This window comes from Pan paniscus, chromosome 4, assembly GCF_029289425.2.
Source record: "Pan paniscus chromosome 4, NHGRI_mPanPan1-v2.0_pri, whole genome shotgun sequence".
Classification (NCBI taxonomy): domain Eukaryota; kingdom Metazoa; phylum Chordata; class Mammalia; order Primates; family Hominidae; genus Pan; species Pan paniscus.
This window is the reverse complement of record NC_073253.2, coordinates 156,634,343-156,651,910: the sequence shown is the minus strand read 5'-3', so window position 1 is coordinate 156,651,910 and position 17,568 is coordinate 156,634,343. Positions and strand designations below refer to the sequence as shown.

General features: G+C 36.2%; 1 protein-coding gene across 4 annotated transcripts in view; it reads left to right on the top strand.

Moving 5' to 3' along the window:
* The window catches only part of GABRB2 (gamma-aminobutyric acid type A receptor subunit beta2), a 259,255-nt gene that overhangs the window by 81,510 nt on the left and 160,177 nt on the right, over window positions 1-17,568 (top strand). For all 4 annotated transcript variants that reach the window (XM_014345144.6, XM_003808018.6, XM_014345143.6 and 1 more), the window contains exon 5: window positions 6,679-6,899. In XM_014345144.6, the coding sequence (XP_014200630.1) occupies window positions 6,679-6,899 (221 nt within the window). The remainder of the gene's footprint in view (window positions 1-6,678; window positions 6,900-17,568) is intronic.

Sequence of the window (17,568 nt, the reverse complement as noted above, 5' to 3'; positions counted from 1 at the left end):
TTGGTTTGTCTTATTAGTACTTAAAAATTGTCATTGAATGAATATGTTGATTCAGGTTTAGATGAGTGAAGAGAAATTTAGAAAGCATGCAAAAATACCCCACAAAAATGCAGTGGTTATAGATATCAGTGTAAATATGTTATTACTTTCCATAATCCTAAAATATCTACCAAAGATATTTGTTTATTACAAAGGATAATAGTGCTTCACAGTGCGGAAGCCCAGCAGATGCTACCTTAACCAACGATTCAAGATTAAGATGACCAGGAATTTTCCAGAATGTCATTTTGACATTATGTACACTTTATATGTACACTTTATATGATGGATACAATATTGCTTAAGTGATACACTGACCCAAATGGTATAATCTCAATCTAATCATAAGCACACACCAAGCAAATCCAAACTGAAAGACATTCAACAACAACAAAAAAAACTTACCGCTACCCATCAAAGACATGGAAACATTGAGGAACTGTCACAGGTTGAAGGTTAAGAAGCATAAGTATTAAGTGTAAGGTGGTTCTTGGGTTGGATCCTTGAACAGAAAAAGGGCATTATTGATATGAGAGATAGTGTAATAAGGTCTGTAGTTAATATTATTATATATGTCAATTTCCTGGTTCTATATTACTTTATGGCTTTGCAAAATGTTAGTCTTAGAGAAAGCAATGTAAAAACTATGCAGAAACTCTGTACTAGTTTTTGTTTCAAACTATAAAGTTAAAACGAATGTAAAAGACAATAACATATGATGTATATGTATGTGTGTGTGTATTGTGTATATTTAAATATCCTATAACAAGAAGTAAATGTCCAAATAAAAAAATGTTCAATGAGGATGAATAGTCACTTTACAAAACAATAAACTTAAAAAAGATAAGAAACACAGACACATGTTTTACAGTATGTATTTTTTAGACACTGAGCCAGAGAGACAAGAAAGGTTTAAATCTTGGCAACAGAAAACAAACTATAAAGACAATAAAAGCAAAAACAAAAAGTGTTTAGACATATAGAAGATTTTTAAATGACAACATGAGTTTGAATATAAGGTCAGCAGAGGATTTTCTAGAATGGAATTATTTCATCCCTAGAAATGGCCTTTGAAACCACCTACTCTAAGTGCATTGTTGTACAATTTCAGAATAGAGAGCCTATAACCATTATGGTGGCCTTGTCAGCCTGTCCTGGTGGAGCCCTATGTCCCTGTGTATTCATGAAGGAGACTTAATCTGTAGCATAACTCTACCTTTTTTTTTCCCTCCAGATGTCAGATATCTTTTGTTTCCCCCGTTCCTATGTTAATTAGCTATAGTTGTTCTTTTGACTTGGAAACAGGCTCAGAGATTTGAAAGGATTCCCTCAAGGTCACATCAGAGGAACATAAACATACTGGGATGAGGACCTAGGTGTGTCTGACCCCAGAGACTATGCTTTTTTGAAAGCAATTGAAAGATTTATTTTTTATTTGCATACAGAAAAATGCACTCGCTTTGGTATACAGTTCTGAGTTTTGACAAATGCCTAAAGTCCTAACACCACCACTGCTATTAAGAAGCAGAACAGTTCTATTACCCAAAATCAGTCTCATGCTTGCCCTTTGAGGTCAACTGCTCCCCCATCTTGAACCCCAGGGGACCGTTCATCTGTTCTTCATCTCTATAGTTTCACCTTTTTCATGTCATACAAATGGAATGATACAATATGTATCCTTTTGAATCTGGCTTCTTTCACTTAGCTTTCTGTATTTGAAAACCATTAATGATATTGCTTATATCAATAAGTTGGTTCCTTTTTATTGCTGAGTAGTATTCTGTTTCAGGGATGCATTCCAATTTGTCTATCCCTATATTGGCTGAAGAACATTCAGATGGCTTCCACTTCTGGCAATTAAAATGAAACTGCTGTAAACAATTGCACAAAGGAGTGGGATTGCTAGGTTCTGCGTCAAATGTATGTTAACATTATAATAAATTGTCAAACTGCTTCCCACATGGCTGACAGTTTTGTATTTCCATTTGCAATGTATGAGACTTTGGGTGTACCTTCTCACCAGCACTCGGAATTGTCAGTTGTTTTTTGATATTTTTATTTGCACTTTTTTAATGAGTGTGTGGTAGCATCTCATTGTGTTTTTTAATTTGTTTTCCATAATGACTAGTGATGTTGAGCATCATTTTATAAACTTATTTACTATATTTGTATCTTTGGTTAAGTGTCTGCTCACATCTTTTGCTTATCTTTGTTAGATTGTTTGAATTTTGAGAATTATTATATGCTTATATTTATGGATATAAGTTGTTTGTCAGATATGTGATTTGCAAATATGTTCTTCCAGTCTGTAGTTTATATTTTCCCTCCCTTAATAGTGTCATTCCTAAAGGAAAAAAAACCTTAAATTCTGTTGAGGTCCAATTTATCATTTTTTTGTTTTATTGCTTATACTTTTAGGTTTGTATCTAAGAAGTCTTTGCTGAAGCAAAAGTCAGAGAATTTCTTCTGTTTTTCTCTTAAGGTTTTATAGCATTACATTTTACACTTAAGTCGATGACATATCTGGAATTAAATTTTATATTCAATGTGAAGTATGGGTCAAATTTTTTAATCTACGTATCCATTTGTCTACTTGTATATGGAAGTTCCATTTGATCCAAACCTTTTGTTATATAATAAGATTATGCTTTCTCCAGTCTACTGTCTTTGTACCATTGTCAGAAATCAATTGAACATATTGGTGCATGGGTTTACTTTTATACTCTTCTGTTTTAGACCCTATGTTTCTATCAATACTACCACACAGTGGTAGTATTAGTAAGTATTTAAATCAGTATAGTAAGTCCTGATATCAGATTGTGTGAGTCTTTCAGCATTGTTTTTTCTCTTTCAAAACTGTTTTGGCTATTCTCTTTCATATATATATATATATATATATATATATATATATATATATATATATATTTGGAATCACCTTGTCAACATCTACAAAAAAAATCCTGATAGGGTTTGAAATGAAGTGAATAACATTTGAGATTAAATGAGATAGCATTTCATCTGTAGACCAATTTAGGGAGTATCAACATCTTAACAATATTCACTTTGTGAGTCCAGAAATATCTCTCTCTGTTTATTGAGGTCTTTATACTTTTGGCTGCAGGTGTGTGTGTGTGTGTGTGTGTGGTGTGTGTGTACATGCATGCTACTTTAAGGAGTACAAGAGGAAGAAGAAAAATAATCGAGAAACTCACTCTTATAGTAGTATTTCTCACACTTTGATTATTTCCTCAGTCTTTCTACTTTGCATAGTCATCAGGTAGTTGTGGTTTTATTTCGTCCAGAATTTTTAGTTGTAATTCGTGGAAGAAATAACCTGCAATGGGTTTACTTTATCTTGTTTGGTATTGAAAATCAATTGGCTTTAGTTTTAATTATGTAAATCCTTCTCGGGTGGTGATAACGTGGATCAAGGAGCACCCAGAAGTGGTTTATTTGGGGTTTTTCAGTTTGAATAAACCAACTCTGAGACAAGTTCCCAAAGGTGGAGTTGTCAAATGTGAAGGATAGCCTTGTAATATTAAAGTGCAAAGGATTTATCTCAGGTGGATAGGAGCCTAGGGGAAAGGGTAGAAAACAGGACCATGCTTTCTTTTTATGCGCACTAACATTGAGTTCGAATCAGGAGCTTCTTCCTTTCTTGACAGTGTCATGATGTGTATTTGAAAATAAATGAAATCAAAATTGATGTGACAGTTTGCAGAATCACCAGGGCCTGTCTGGGAGCATTTTTTAGCAGGCACTGCCTTGCTGACAAATAACAGAAATTAGCATGTAATGCAGGGTCTCACAATCTTAACATTTATTTAGTCCAAAAGATAAGATAGTTTCCTGTGTCCAAACACATCTCAGCTGATTTGTAAACTTCAGCACCTTCCAAACGGTATTATTTCTCCTAACTCTCAAGAGGGCTTATGAAAGAAGTGTAAGTAGCTTTCTCCTCTTGTAGAGATAATAGTCAAATTTTCCATTTCAAGAATTGGAAATCACTAAATGCGTTCTTTCCAGCACAATATTAATTGCATGTTTTATTTTTTATGTCCTGTTTTTAGGTTATTTGTAACATAGGCACACACAAAAATATATATCTGATCCTTTTACTGTTTTCTAGTTATATAATTCATGAATGTTCATCTTGCTTCTATTGTAAATTAACATGCTCCTCTAGAGATCCTCAAACTAATTCTTCACTAAAGCAGAGTGCTGCAGAACAGTCCAGAATGCTAACCAGAGTAATCCGCTAAAGCGAATTTCACCGACAACTATTTGATACACATTTAGGATATTAATATGTCTTTTGATAGGATAGAAGTTTGATGGTAAAATTGGAGGGTCCTACACTAATTTCTGAGTGAGGTCAAAATGTGTGTGTTTTCTAAGCCACAGAAAATATTTAAATATTTTTTACAACGAGTTACTTTGTTCCTATGAAAACTGTTCGGTGTTAGAGCAGATAATATGAGTCATATTTTAAAATAATATAACCCAATTAAGATGTATAAATCTCAACAAAGGTTAGAAAAATGCAAGATTTTACTGAAATTTAAGTATGTGTCTTATACACAAAATTATGCAGATTTGTGCAGAAATCCACTAGGCATAGCTTACTGGACATATATTATTTCATTCATTTGTTATTTGAGCCCTGGGCACTGCTCTAGCCTCTCAGGTTGCAGAGATAATTAATACATGATTCTAGTTTTTAAAAAACCCTCAAGTAGGGCATTGTGAACTGATTTTAAAATAGAATTGTAATTATGCTTTTCAAATGAATATTTGGACCTTCACTTAGTCATTCAGATGAGGGTGAGAGAGCAATTACATTGTACCCATAGGCTTCTAATGGATAAAATATGTCACTTATAAATGCTTCATTCATAGTATATAGCTTTTTGTAGTTTACAAATTGCATTTGAGTTGTACATTTAATTTTCATAATAACCTTCTGATTAGATCAGGCATGTATTAAAAGCCCCATTTATATTTAATGGAACTGAAACTAAAAGAAGTTATGTATATTTACGTCCTAGAAACAGAATTGAGAAATGGTAGAATTGGGACCCCAAGAGCAATGCTCACATTACAGGAGCCAGCCCACTGTTTCTAAAAGTTGCAGCCCAGCCTACTTGTCCGTAAGGCTGGGATTAAAATTCTCATGATAAACTGACTGAATTAATATTGTTTAGATAGCTGAGAAGCTTACATTAGCCTCAGTGTGCATGTCGCCTTTTCTGGAAAACCCACCTTGATCAGACTAGACTGATTAGGATTCTCATTTACAAACTCTTACAATTACTACCATAATAAGTTAGCCACTTTGTAACAATCTATTTTAAATATGCATACCCTTCTAAAATTTCATGGGGCTAATTTTCTTGACTGCTGTGTTTCTACTCTCCCTATGTATCACTGGCTCAAACGAGCAGGTCTTACTGATTCTTCAAACATGTCAAGCCTGTCTATTTATCTTAGGGCCTCTACAGATTCCCCTCTGCTCAGCATGTTCTTTTCCCAAGAGCCAGTGGTTTGGGCTCCTTCTCTGCTCTCTGCACAATGCCAACTCCCAAGAAAAGCTTTTTGTCACCATTCCAGTTAGATATTTCGCACCTTGATTTATGTGCCTCATAAAATGTAGCATAATTTTACATGATTCTGTTGATTTATCTATGCTTTGTTTTTAAATTCCCTGAGAGCAGGCATTTAATCTGTCTTGTTTACCACTTTCATCTCAGCACCTCAATGGTTCCTGTCAAATACTAGATACAAATTATATATTTAATGAATGAATGAATGGAAGAATGAATTGATGGATTCTTAGGTTTGGATGTGCTAGTTAATTTTTTTAGTATACATAGAAACAAATACATAACTATTTTTAAAATTGTGTTTATATCTCACCTAAAAGAGTCCCGTGTACTCCACTTTGGGAAGCACAAATTAATCATTAGGTAATTATCCCTTAATATCTTTCTTCCTCAGAAATATTTCATAAATTTCATGTGAATATATTCTCTTCACTTCTGTATTCATAGTGCCCACCACTGTGCCTGGCCCATGCCAGGTACTGGGTAAGAATGGGTTTAATAAATTAGTATTTGCCTCTATATGTGAACAGTATATGTTTGTATTTGTGGCCATACATACACACACACACACACACACACACACACACATATATATATATATACATATATATATATGTATATAAATTTGTTTTCTTGGCCGGTTGTGGTGGCTCATGCCTGTAATCCCAGCACTTTGGGAGGCCGTGGCAGCCAGATTACCTGAGGTCAATAGTTCGAGACCAGCCTGTCCAACATGGTGAAACCCCAACTCTACTAAAAATACAAAAAAAGAGCTGGGTGCGATGGCACATGCCTGTAATCTCAGCTACTTGGAAGGCTGAGGCAGGAGAATTGCTTGAACCTGGGAGAGGGAGGCTGCATTGAGCCGAGATCGCGCCAGTGCACTCCAGCCTGGGTGACAGAGTGAGACCCTGTCTCAAAAAAATAAAAATAAATTAAAAATAAATTCATTTTCTTATTAATACTGAGATGTTTGCTTATCCCCCAGATCTGTCTGGGTGTAAACTAACCATGTTTTTTTTTCTCACATTTACAGGATTATACCTTGACAATGTACTTTCAACAAGCCTGGAGAGATAAGAGGCTGTCCTATAATGTAATACCTTTAAACTTGACTCTGGACAACAGAGTGGCAGACCAGCTCTGGGTGCCTGATACCTATTTCCTGAACGATAAGAAGTCATTTGTGCACGGAGTGACTGTTAAGAACCGCATGATTCGCCTGCATCCTGATGGCACCGTCCTTTATGGACTCAGGTCTGTTGTCCCCAATTCAAAATATAACTTTTCCTGAACAAAATAGCTGTTAATTTTCATTGGATGGAAATATTGTGCTATTTTCCTTATCTTTCTTCAATTCTACTAAGAAACAGTTAAGCCTCCTATCCACTAGACATTTGAGAGCTTAAGGTAGCATGCTTACAAAGGAACTTAACCTCAGCTAAGACTACATTTTTCTGAATTATCTTCCAATATCAGCTGCTGATCCTAAAGCTGCTTTCTTTAAGGACTAGGGATAAACAATATCAAAATAGCTGAGACATAGGGTTTCTTTAAAATTCAAAAACATTGTGAATGCCAAATAATTGTTTGAATATGGGAGATGCTGTGTTTTGTAAATTGCTTCTGAGCTGCCTCAACGGGATCATGGCCCTCTGATGATGAGAAAGCTTATTGTGACCTCTTACCTTCCAGGGAGCAATCAGACTTGCAAATAAATAAAGTAGTCATCTCATGTTTATTAATGGGAAATGTATACTCAAATATACCTCTATGTCAGGAAATAACTGTGATACTCTGATATCTGGGTGAGGATAATTTATAGAATAAGATAGTTTTTCTTTTAAAGTTTATTCTGTACTGAAAGCATGGTTTCATATTAAAAGATGGTTTTCTAGAAAAAAAGAAGAAAACATATATCTTTCTCTGAAAACACTATAATATAAAGGATTTCTCTTCATTAGAGTGGAAGAAATTCTAAACTCAGATTTTCAGTTGCCTAATTTATTCTGTGTTACATGAATATGTGGTTACCTTCTCATAATGGTGATAATAATAACAATAATATTCATGTATTGAACACTTGTTATGGGTCAGACATTGAGCTAAGTGCTTTCATGCATTATTATAGTTAACCCTTACAACAACTTCATACATTAGGAACTGCTATTGTCTTTGTTTTCAAATGAAGAAACAGAGGCTGATGCAATTTACCAAAGATTACAAAGAAAGTAATCTCTGGAGATGGTACATAAACCCTGTTCCAAGTTCAGAGCCAAAGCCCTCAACAGGATGCCTCCAATTCCACATATTTCTTGTCTATTCTATCTCATTTTTATTTTCTGCTTTGTTCAGTACTCCTGACTGATACTTTATCTTAGATCCTTAGATTCAGCTGTTTTGTTTATGACATTTGTTGAGAAAAAGGCATTTGGCCTTCAAGGGAGGGAGGGATAAGAGAGGCAGAATGAGGGCACATTTGTACTCTGTGGCAAGCACTGGTGGTAGACAAATGAGTTAGATACAGGCACTGCTCACATACATGCCTCAGAAAAGAAGGAAATAGAAGAGAGAGAAGGTAAGTTGACTGGCAAAGTCTGAAAAGATTCTACTGAAGTGGTGGACTTCGAAAGTACTAATGGAAAGAATTGTGTTCAGTGGATACATGATACTAAAATTATTACTTGGAATCAACTACAAAACATACAGTATCAGAGAGACCTTGATGAGAGGGTGACCATGTGTGCAGTGGAGAATAGGGAATGAAAAAAGACTGTAGTTTAATATTTTTTAAAAGTTAAGCATGGAGGGAGGTAAGAATCTAGAAGAAGGCAGGAGACTTAGAAATGATAAGTTACCCAGAGCAGACCCAGTGCTGGATGCATTTTGTCCATCATATCACTTCATCTTCACAGAAATAATGCAGAAATCACCCTGCGCTCTTCCTGTTTCTCCAGAATACCTATTTTTAGGGCACAGGACATGTCATATTCTCCTTTGTATACCCAATACTGACTAAGCACCTACACTGTAAATAGCAGTGCAATAAAAGTTGAGGATGAATTCATAAATGCATGTAGGCAAAGTTGAGTGGACAGCAAAATCAGAATGCCTTTAGAATTGAGAGGAAAAGGGGGCTGAGCGCACTGGCTCACACATGTAATACCAGCACTTTGGGAGGCCAAAACGGGCGGATCACGAGGTCAGGAGATCAAGACCATCCTGACTAACACGGTGAAAGCCTGTCTCTACTAAAAATTAAAAAAAAATTGCTGGGCGTAGTGGCGGGGGCCTGTAGTCCCAGCTACTCGGGAGGCTGAGGCAGGAGAATGGTGTGAACCTGGGAGGCGGAGCTTGTAGTGAGCCGAGATCGCGCCACTGCACTCCAGCCTGGGTGACATGGCGAGACTCCATCTCAAAAAAAAAAAAAAAAAAGAATTGAGAGGGAAAAGGGGTAAATCAATATTATAGATGATAAATTGGCTTCTTTATATCATTAAGTCATTAATCAAACAAAAATGACGACAAGTTATTCTTATCATTAAGATCACCGGGACACTATTGCTGTACCTTTAATTCATGTCATTGGAAAATAATCATTCTCCCATTCCCACTTCCATCAAGGGCTATTAAAAAATATGCAGGTTCCTGAACACATCTAACATACATAGAATTAACACTTCCCCACGGAGAGGGCTCATGAATGGTGATTGTTCTCTCAGCTGTATTGTTAATTGTGAAGAGAAGATTAATAAGAACATTCATCAGGAAATATATAAATGTCCAATTCCAGTTTCAATGGGCAAATAGTAGAACAATTTATTCCTTAGAGAGAAATTTATGCATATCAGATCTTTCTCAACTCAAGGAGGTTCATTTGCAATAGATAGGTAAAAGGAATTCAGTGAAAGTTAGCTTTTATTCTATTTAATTTCTAGCTCCATTTTATATAATGCTAAAATATATTATTCTATTGTTACAGTTGATTCTACAATACTTTGCCCCTCCTGCTACTTACCCACCCCCAGCCAGTAATTTTCTATTGCTGACAATGTAGTGAGAAGTTTGTGTCTGTATTCCATAGGTCTGCATTGAAATGACACTTAAAATAGTAATAATATTAATATCAGTAGCTAGTACTCATTAAGAGACTTAGCATGTACTTGTCACAGTGCCAAAACTTTACATATATTATATTATTAATATTAACTTTAGCCCAGCAAAATGGGTACCATCATTTTCTCCGTCTTACATGAAGAAATGAGGGAACTTGCTGACAAAATTACACAGCTGCTCTGCAGAAGAGCTTAGTTATCTGAAGGTAAAGACGTTGATCTTCACTCTTCTGTCCTGCTTATGTACTGGCAAGATGGAAATAAAGAATACTAGGAATCACCTGAGAGCATGCAGGGAACAAAAAAGATAAAAAAGTGTTTAGATGGAAACAACTTTTATTAGTCCATAAGTACAGGCTTTATTCTGGACTGATAAAAATAAGGCCCTAATGAACAACCTGCCTGAGTCTTCTATGAAAGGTGCATTATTAGGTCCTGTGGTTCACACTGGTTCCAGTTTAGTAGGGAATTTTGCTGTCTGGATTTCTGAGGCACAGGCAAGATCTTTGTAAATAATTTGGCAGTGGCAAAATTTACTAGTCTGGGTAAGACATATTGAAGGGCAACCATGAAGATGTGGATATGGGAAGCTGGCACAAGAAAAACTTTAAATATCAAGGCAGTGACCAAGAAATTGGGTAGAACTAAGCCTGTAAGCTGAATGTCTTGTGAGTTTAAGGCAAAATCTAAGGGCTTAAACTTCTTTCCCATTAAGACAAACAAAGATTGGTGGGGTAGGTTAAAGGAGGGACAGTCATTTACAGTATCTGAGTAAGTTTCTTTCATAGGTTTTCTTCAGTGAAATCTTCAGGTATTAAAACATAATAAAGATAGAGAAAGAAATATTGCAAAATATCAATGCTTATTGAATTTAACAGTAGGTATGTAAGTGTTCATTGTATTGTTCTTTCAACTTGTCTGTTTGAATGTCTTCATAATAAAATTTGGGTCTGGGCATGCCTGTAATCTCAGCACTTTGGGAGGCTGAGGTGGGCAGATTGCTTGACCTCAGGAGTTCAGGACCAGCCTGGGCAAAATAGCAAAACCCTGTCTCTGCAAAACATATGAAAATTAGCTGGGTGTGGTGGCATGTGCCTGTAGTTCCTGCTTCTCTGGAGGAGGCTGAGGTGGGAGGATGGCTTGAGCCCAGGAGGCGGATGTTGCAGTGAGCGAATTCATGCCACTGCGCTACAGCCTGGATGACAGAGCCGTACCCTGTCTCAAAAAAAAAAAAAAAATTGGGGAACAAAATTTCATGTTTCAGAGGCCTAGGGACCTTTTGTTCTATTATCTGGGAAATACCACTCAACATTTAAAAGGTCTGCAGCCATGGGATGATAGTTCCCATCTCTCGTGTGTAGAGAATCTTCTATGAACACATCCTTTGAGTACCTGTGTCAGAAGAGGTGGTCATCTCATCTCAGAGGATGTGTGGCTCAGTGGGTGAGATCCATGATCACGGATAGCCAGGCTGATCCATTATCCGGAGAGGGGTGCTCAAAGCTCGTCAGCCAGAACCTTGCTACCACTCTTGTCAAATTTTCTTTCTGCAAAAGCATGCCCACTGCTTCTGATGGTGCACAAGAGCTCTAAGTCTACTCATGCTCATATTTTGTGCTTGGTTAGCAAGAAATTTAAGCATGCACACCAGCTGCTCAGCAAGCTTGCATTAAGTTATAGTGGTCTTGAGGATTTCAGGAGATGAGATGAAGATTTAGAAATATGGACCCTTTTTTTATAGACTAAGTTCTAACAGTTTTCATCCTTATTGGATCTCTGTTTTCCCATCTCTAAAAGCACACGATTGCAGCATACTCTTAGTTATTCCTTTGCTTTTCAGTATGAAAATCATTCCAGGGGCTCTGGGAACAGATTTCTAATGCTTTGCAGATAGATAAATGGACCCAAATGGGCAATCCAACCAATTTCCTTAACAAAGAGTAATGATAATGGAAGTTGGGTTTTAATTTGGACTTTTGTCGGTGGCTTCTCATTGAACCTTAAGCATATTTTCCAGGTTTTATTGTCCTCATTCATAGGAAGAGGGGTGAATTAGATGCTATCAATATTTTCTACCCAGTCATTCTTTGAGTCAGTGATCAATCAGTGTAAAATAATATATAATCTATGAGAATAAAAAATGAAATCATATAGTTGGAGTAGCACAGTAATTGGTGGATAGTAAGTGCTCAGTACCACTTAATATTTAATAAATAAATGGAAGCATGGATGGGAAATTATAGAACTTTACACTAGTTATCTTTTCATTGTTCTGTGAAGTAAGACACTGGTTTCTTTGTGTAGAACAGAAAGAGTGGGACTGAGCAAGTGCATTGAAAGGAATGGGAAAAACCTAGGCCAGGCATGTCTAGAATGCAAAAGAAAACTGCTAAAGAAAATTCAAAGGATTGTCAAACAGTGTTGAGGACGCAAACTTGTAGAGGAACCAGGTATCTGCAGCCATTGCATTTGTCAGTTTGAGATCACAAGTGAGGAAATTAGATGCCTGGCATGGGACCCAGGTGGTCATGACAACTCTTAACCGAGACCCTCAATCCCCAAGGCAAGTGCCTCAGTTGTAGCATGCCTTCAATAATTTTCATTTAATAATGTGTTGTGTGGTTCTTCCTAAACCAAGCCTCTCCTTTTCTTCTCATCATGTCTTATCACTCCTCCATTTTCTTAACTTTATTTGAAGAGCTTCAGGAATTTCAGGAATAATTAAGTTATGAATAGTGCTTTTTTTTTTTTTTTTTGGAATCTCACTCTGTCTCCAAGGCTGGAGTGCAGTAGTGCAATCTCGGCTCACTGCAACCTCTGCCTCCCGGGTTCAAGCAATTCTCCTGCCCCAGCCTCCCGAGTAACTAGGATTACAGGTGCTCACCACCACACCTGGCTAATTATTTGTATTTTTAGTAGAGACAGAGTTTCAACATGTTGGCCAGGCTGGTCTTCAACTCCTGATTTCAAATGATCTGCCCACCCCGACCTCCCAGTGTGCTAGGATTACAGGCATGAGCCACTATGCTAGGCCAAGTGCTTCTTTTTTTTATTAAAAAAGCTTAAAATTGCAGTTTGTGACCAAAGAATATTGAAAGTCTTGAATACAAAATCCTCACTGTCTTAGTTGATTTGGGCACTATAATAAAATACCATAAACTGGGAGGCTTTGTAAACAGCAGAAAATTATTTCTCACAGTTCTGCAGGCTGGGAAGTCCAAAATGAAGTCACCAGCAGATATGGTGTCTGATGAGGGCCGGTTTCCTGATTCATAGATGATACCTTCTCACTGTGTCCTCACCAGGTGAAAGCAGCAAGGCAAACTATGGGCACTAATCCCATTAGATCCTGCCCTCAAGACCTAATCTTCTCCCCAAAGGCTCTTTCTCCCACTACCATTACATTGGAAATTAGGTTCAACTCATGAATTTGTGGGACACAGACAATCACAAGATACCACTCACCTTCACTCTTGGTCACTGTTGATAATTCAGGACAATCTAATTATAAAATTAAATACTTCCTGTAATTTACCAAACTCTTTAGAGATTTCCATCAAGAGATATGGCTAGATATGGGGAAGAATGTTTTCTTGGGAGTAGCTTAGCTGTAGATGTGGCAACAAAAGACATTCCAGTTGACTAGGCAGAAGAAATCCTAGCGATTTAAAAAGCAGATATTTAAAACAGACTGAAATATGGTCTATTCCAAAATAACATTGACCCAATTAGATCATTTTCAGAATAGTTTAAAGAAAAATGATATAGAAAATACAGAAATTTTTTTGTGTGTGAGACAGTGTCTCACTCTGTCACCCAGGCTAAAGTGCAATGATGCAATCTCGACTCACAGCAACCTCTGCTTCCTGGGCCCAAGTAATTCTCCCACCTCAGCCTCCTGAGTAGCTGGACCTACAGGCATGTGCCATCACACCTGGGTATTTCTTGTATCATTTTTGTAGAGGTGAGGTTTCGCCTTGTTACCCAGGCTGTTCTTGAACTCCTGGGCTCGAGCCATCCACCTGCCTCGGCTTCCCAAAGTGCTAGGATTACAGGTCTGATCTTCTGTGCTTGGCCTAGAATTAAAAAAAATATATATTTTAGGTTCAGGAGGTACAAGTGCAGGTTTGTATACTTGAAGTATATTGGGCAATGCTGGGGTTTGTGCTTCTGTTGAGCCCATCACCCAAATATTAAATAGAAAGCAGAATTCTATCAATGAACTCAGCTGAAGCGCAAGCAGGTAAAAATCAGATTTAATCTGGTGTTGACATGCTCATCATAAAGAAGGTCACATAGGTATAATTCAGACTATTATTCACTTAAAATAGGATATTTATTGGGTTTCAAAAACTAATGAATAATTACAATGGACAGGAAATCAGAACACCTGCATTCTTGTCCAAAATTAGTGATTCTTCTGATCACTCATTTAAATGATTGCTAAATGTTTATTCTAGCTTCCCTAAGCCCATTAATTCTGTGACTTTGTTAATGTATGACATATATCCTTTTAGCACTTCCATCTCATTATGCATAAAACGGTATTTAAAATATTTCAATTGCTCAAGAAACTGTATTTATCTCCTTGAAGAAAACCCTGATTTATTAAGAAATCAAAAATATCATAACATTCAGGTACACAAAAGAGCAGTCAACTTGAATTACCAATTGATGACATGTTTTTGTGAGCATAACAGTGCACATTTTCATTAAAACTTAGAATCTAAATATAAGTTGGCTGTATATTATTTATGCCAAGTCATTAATATTACATCATACTTAATCACATTGAAAACTCTTCAACAAACACAGTAAAATCTTCGTTGAATCATGAAATAATCCATGTTTCTTATTGACTATTTAGAAACTATAGTTCTTATGAAAATAAAAGTACCCCAATCCTACCACACAGAGATAACCACCACCTTGGTCTTGCTGTATATGCCTTTAAAGTATTTTTCTTTTAAAAATGTATATATGTAGTTTATTATGAAAACATTCATCTTATATATACAATTTTTTATCTTTTTAAATTAACAATGAATGTATAGTAAGCATGTTTGTCACGTCAATAAAACCCTCCTCACCATCATTCTTCATCCATGATAGGACATATTTAAAATATATTTCTTGATCCAATATAGGATATGGCTTATGGTTTTTATATAAGATGGACTATTTGGTTGTGGCTATCAAATGCAGGACTATTATTTAAAATTTACTTCTTATTTTAATGAGAAATAGGCAAAATTATTTGTGACACAATTTATAATCTTATAGTTGTCTTGTTGTAATTTATAGTCTCAGTTGAAGAAATGGCTCAGGGTATATACTCCTACTGATTTTGTTAGGACAGTTCTTATGGAAGGAATGACTTTCTTACGTTCTCAGTTGTAGCTGACCCATCTAAAAACAATTGTTTGTCTTTCTGCGTAAGGGGGGAAACCTTGACTTCACATGTGTATACACCTCCCATATGTAACATTAGATCAGAAACTTGTCACTTCTGATTAAATGCTCACATTCTTAAAGAAAGATTCATCAGGAAGCAGAAGGTAATTCAACCACCTCCTGCTTTGTATGTTCTGTCATTGGTAAAATGGCAAAGGATAATGTTAGTCTGTAATGAATTTAGACAGGCAGGATTTTATTAATTTTATCCTCTTCCTCTACTCTGAAAGTTTTACCACAGGATGACTGAGTAGTCATCTCACACTGAAATATATTTTATCAAACATTAATATATCAATTTTTAACTCAGATTTCCTAATTCATTTTCATAAAGATATTGAGTGAATATATTTTGTCAAGCAGAACAAAAGAGATTTCATTAAGAATATGAGTCCTTCTGGACAGAATGTGAGAACCTATTCTCTAAATTTTGCCAGTCTTCAAAGCACCTGTCTCCACCTGTATGTGAAAAAAATGCATACGATGGGCTGTTATAGAATGCAACCTCTTTAACGAACTGCAATTACCTTTTTAAAAAATATGTTTTCCATGATTGTCCTATAAGATTAAAATAAATATATTTAGAATTAATTTCTGATATATTCAAGTTCACCTCCTTTTTTTATAGCAAGGAAAAGGGAGGCTCAGAGCGGGAAGTAATTGTGCCTAACATCCTAGAGACAATGGTAAACCACAGAGCAGAATCCCAAGCTCCTAACTCTTAGCCCAGGGCTTGTTATTATTGTTGCTACTGCTACTGCTGGAGTTATTTAGTTACTTGGAGTCATCCTTGCCTGACTGATGATAGAAAACAATTTAAATCCAAGCCAACAATAGCAGGATCAGAAATACATCATTCTTCAGCCTTAGAAATGGAGAGACTTGTATTTAGCAACCCTAGGAAATAATCCAGGGCTCATTTTGTTGCAACCTTTTACTGGATTTTTAAATAAAAAACACTTAAAGAGGAAAAGCAAGTTTGCCTCTTTTCTTTTTTTTCTAAAATATTTCTGACCCATCATGTTCTGGTAGCCAATGGATCTCCTTGACTGTTGGCTATGTGGGTCCCTAGTTGTTCTCATGTCTGTTGATTTCAATGGAATGAAAGTTCGCTGTGGCAGCACTGAAACCAAAGTTGTGAAGGGGATTGCTTTAGGAAAGAGGAATGGCTGGAGACTCCAGAGGTTTTGAAGTAGGGAAGAAGCCAGCTGCGCTTCCAAGAAAGGTAGGGATTTTATATTGCAGGCCTGAAGAATGTGTACAGTAGTGTTATGGAAGTAGACCTTGTCTGCAAAGAGGAAAATTATTGAAATCCATTGAGGATATTTTATTAATGGGCTTTTGAAAATATCTATATATAGCATTGTTATACATAGTACATTCAAAGGTAGTACTTGCATTTTCCTGATTTCATTAGGAGTGAACCCTCTGAGTCACCAGAATACTGTGAACGTGGAAAGAAGCCAGGTCTTCATTTTACTCTATTTTTTTTAGCAAAGTATTTCCCAGTAGATGTTTAAAATTGTTGCTATTGTGTGTGTGCATGTGTGTGTGTGTATCTTCATTTATAGGTATAGGTATATATATATCTATATGTCTGTAGATATGTTTGTATATATTTGTGTATGTGTAGTACACACACCCATAAGGGCACGGTTTTTTCATTTGTCTTACATTTAGACTGAAAAACAACAGAAGAGACTTCCATTGTTTCAAGCCTTGAAATAATGCAGATTGTTCTCAGTGTTGGTTTAATGATTAAGTTTTCTCTAATTACATTTGGAGTAACTTTTGCATCACTTTGATTTCATGAAATCGGTAAATTTTGTTGGGAGCTTTTGCTGGCAGCTTACTTGGCAAATGGGAAAAATACAGAGTTAGACTAGTATAATGAGTTCACTTAAAGCAGAGTTTTAATTAGATAAAGACATTCAAAGCAAATGCAAATGAATACTTGAGTCAGTTGTAGTAGTAGTAGTAACCTTTATTGGATACTTTTATATGTCAAGTCCTGAATTATCTCATTTACATCAAACAATTTTGTGAAACAAGCTATTGTTATGTCCATTTTATAGCTGAGGAAACTGAGACTTTGGGGGAATAAGTAACTTGCTAATGAGTTTCAGGGCTCAGATTGAACTCAAAACCCATGATCTAAGTCACTTCCTCAAAGTCTGAAAGAATGCAATCTTCATCCAAGTAAATGAATGCAAAAGACTCTTGAGAAAGCAGGTACTGAAAGTGTTGATGGATGGAGAAGACTGAAGAGTCTAGATTTCCAAGGTCCCTTAAAAAGAACTGAGTAGTCTTTCATCTCCCCTCTAAAGAGATTCCCCTCTGGAGAGATGTCTTAGTCA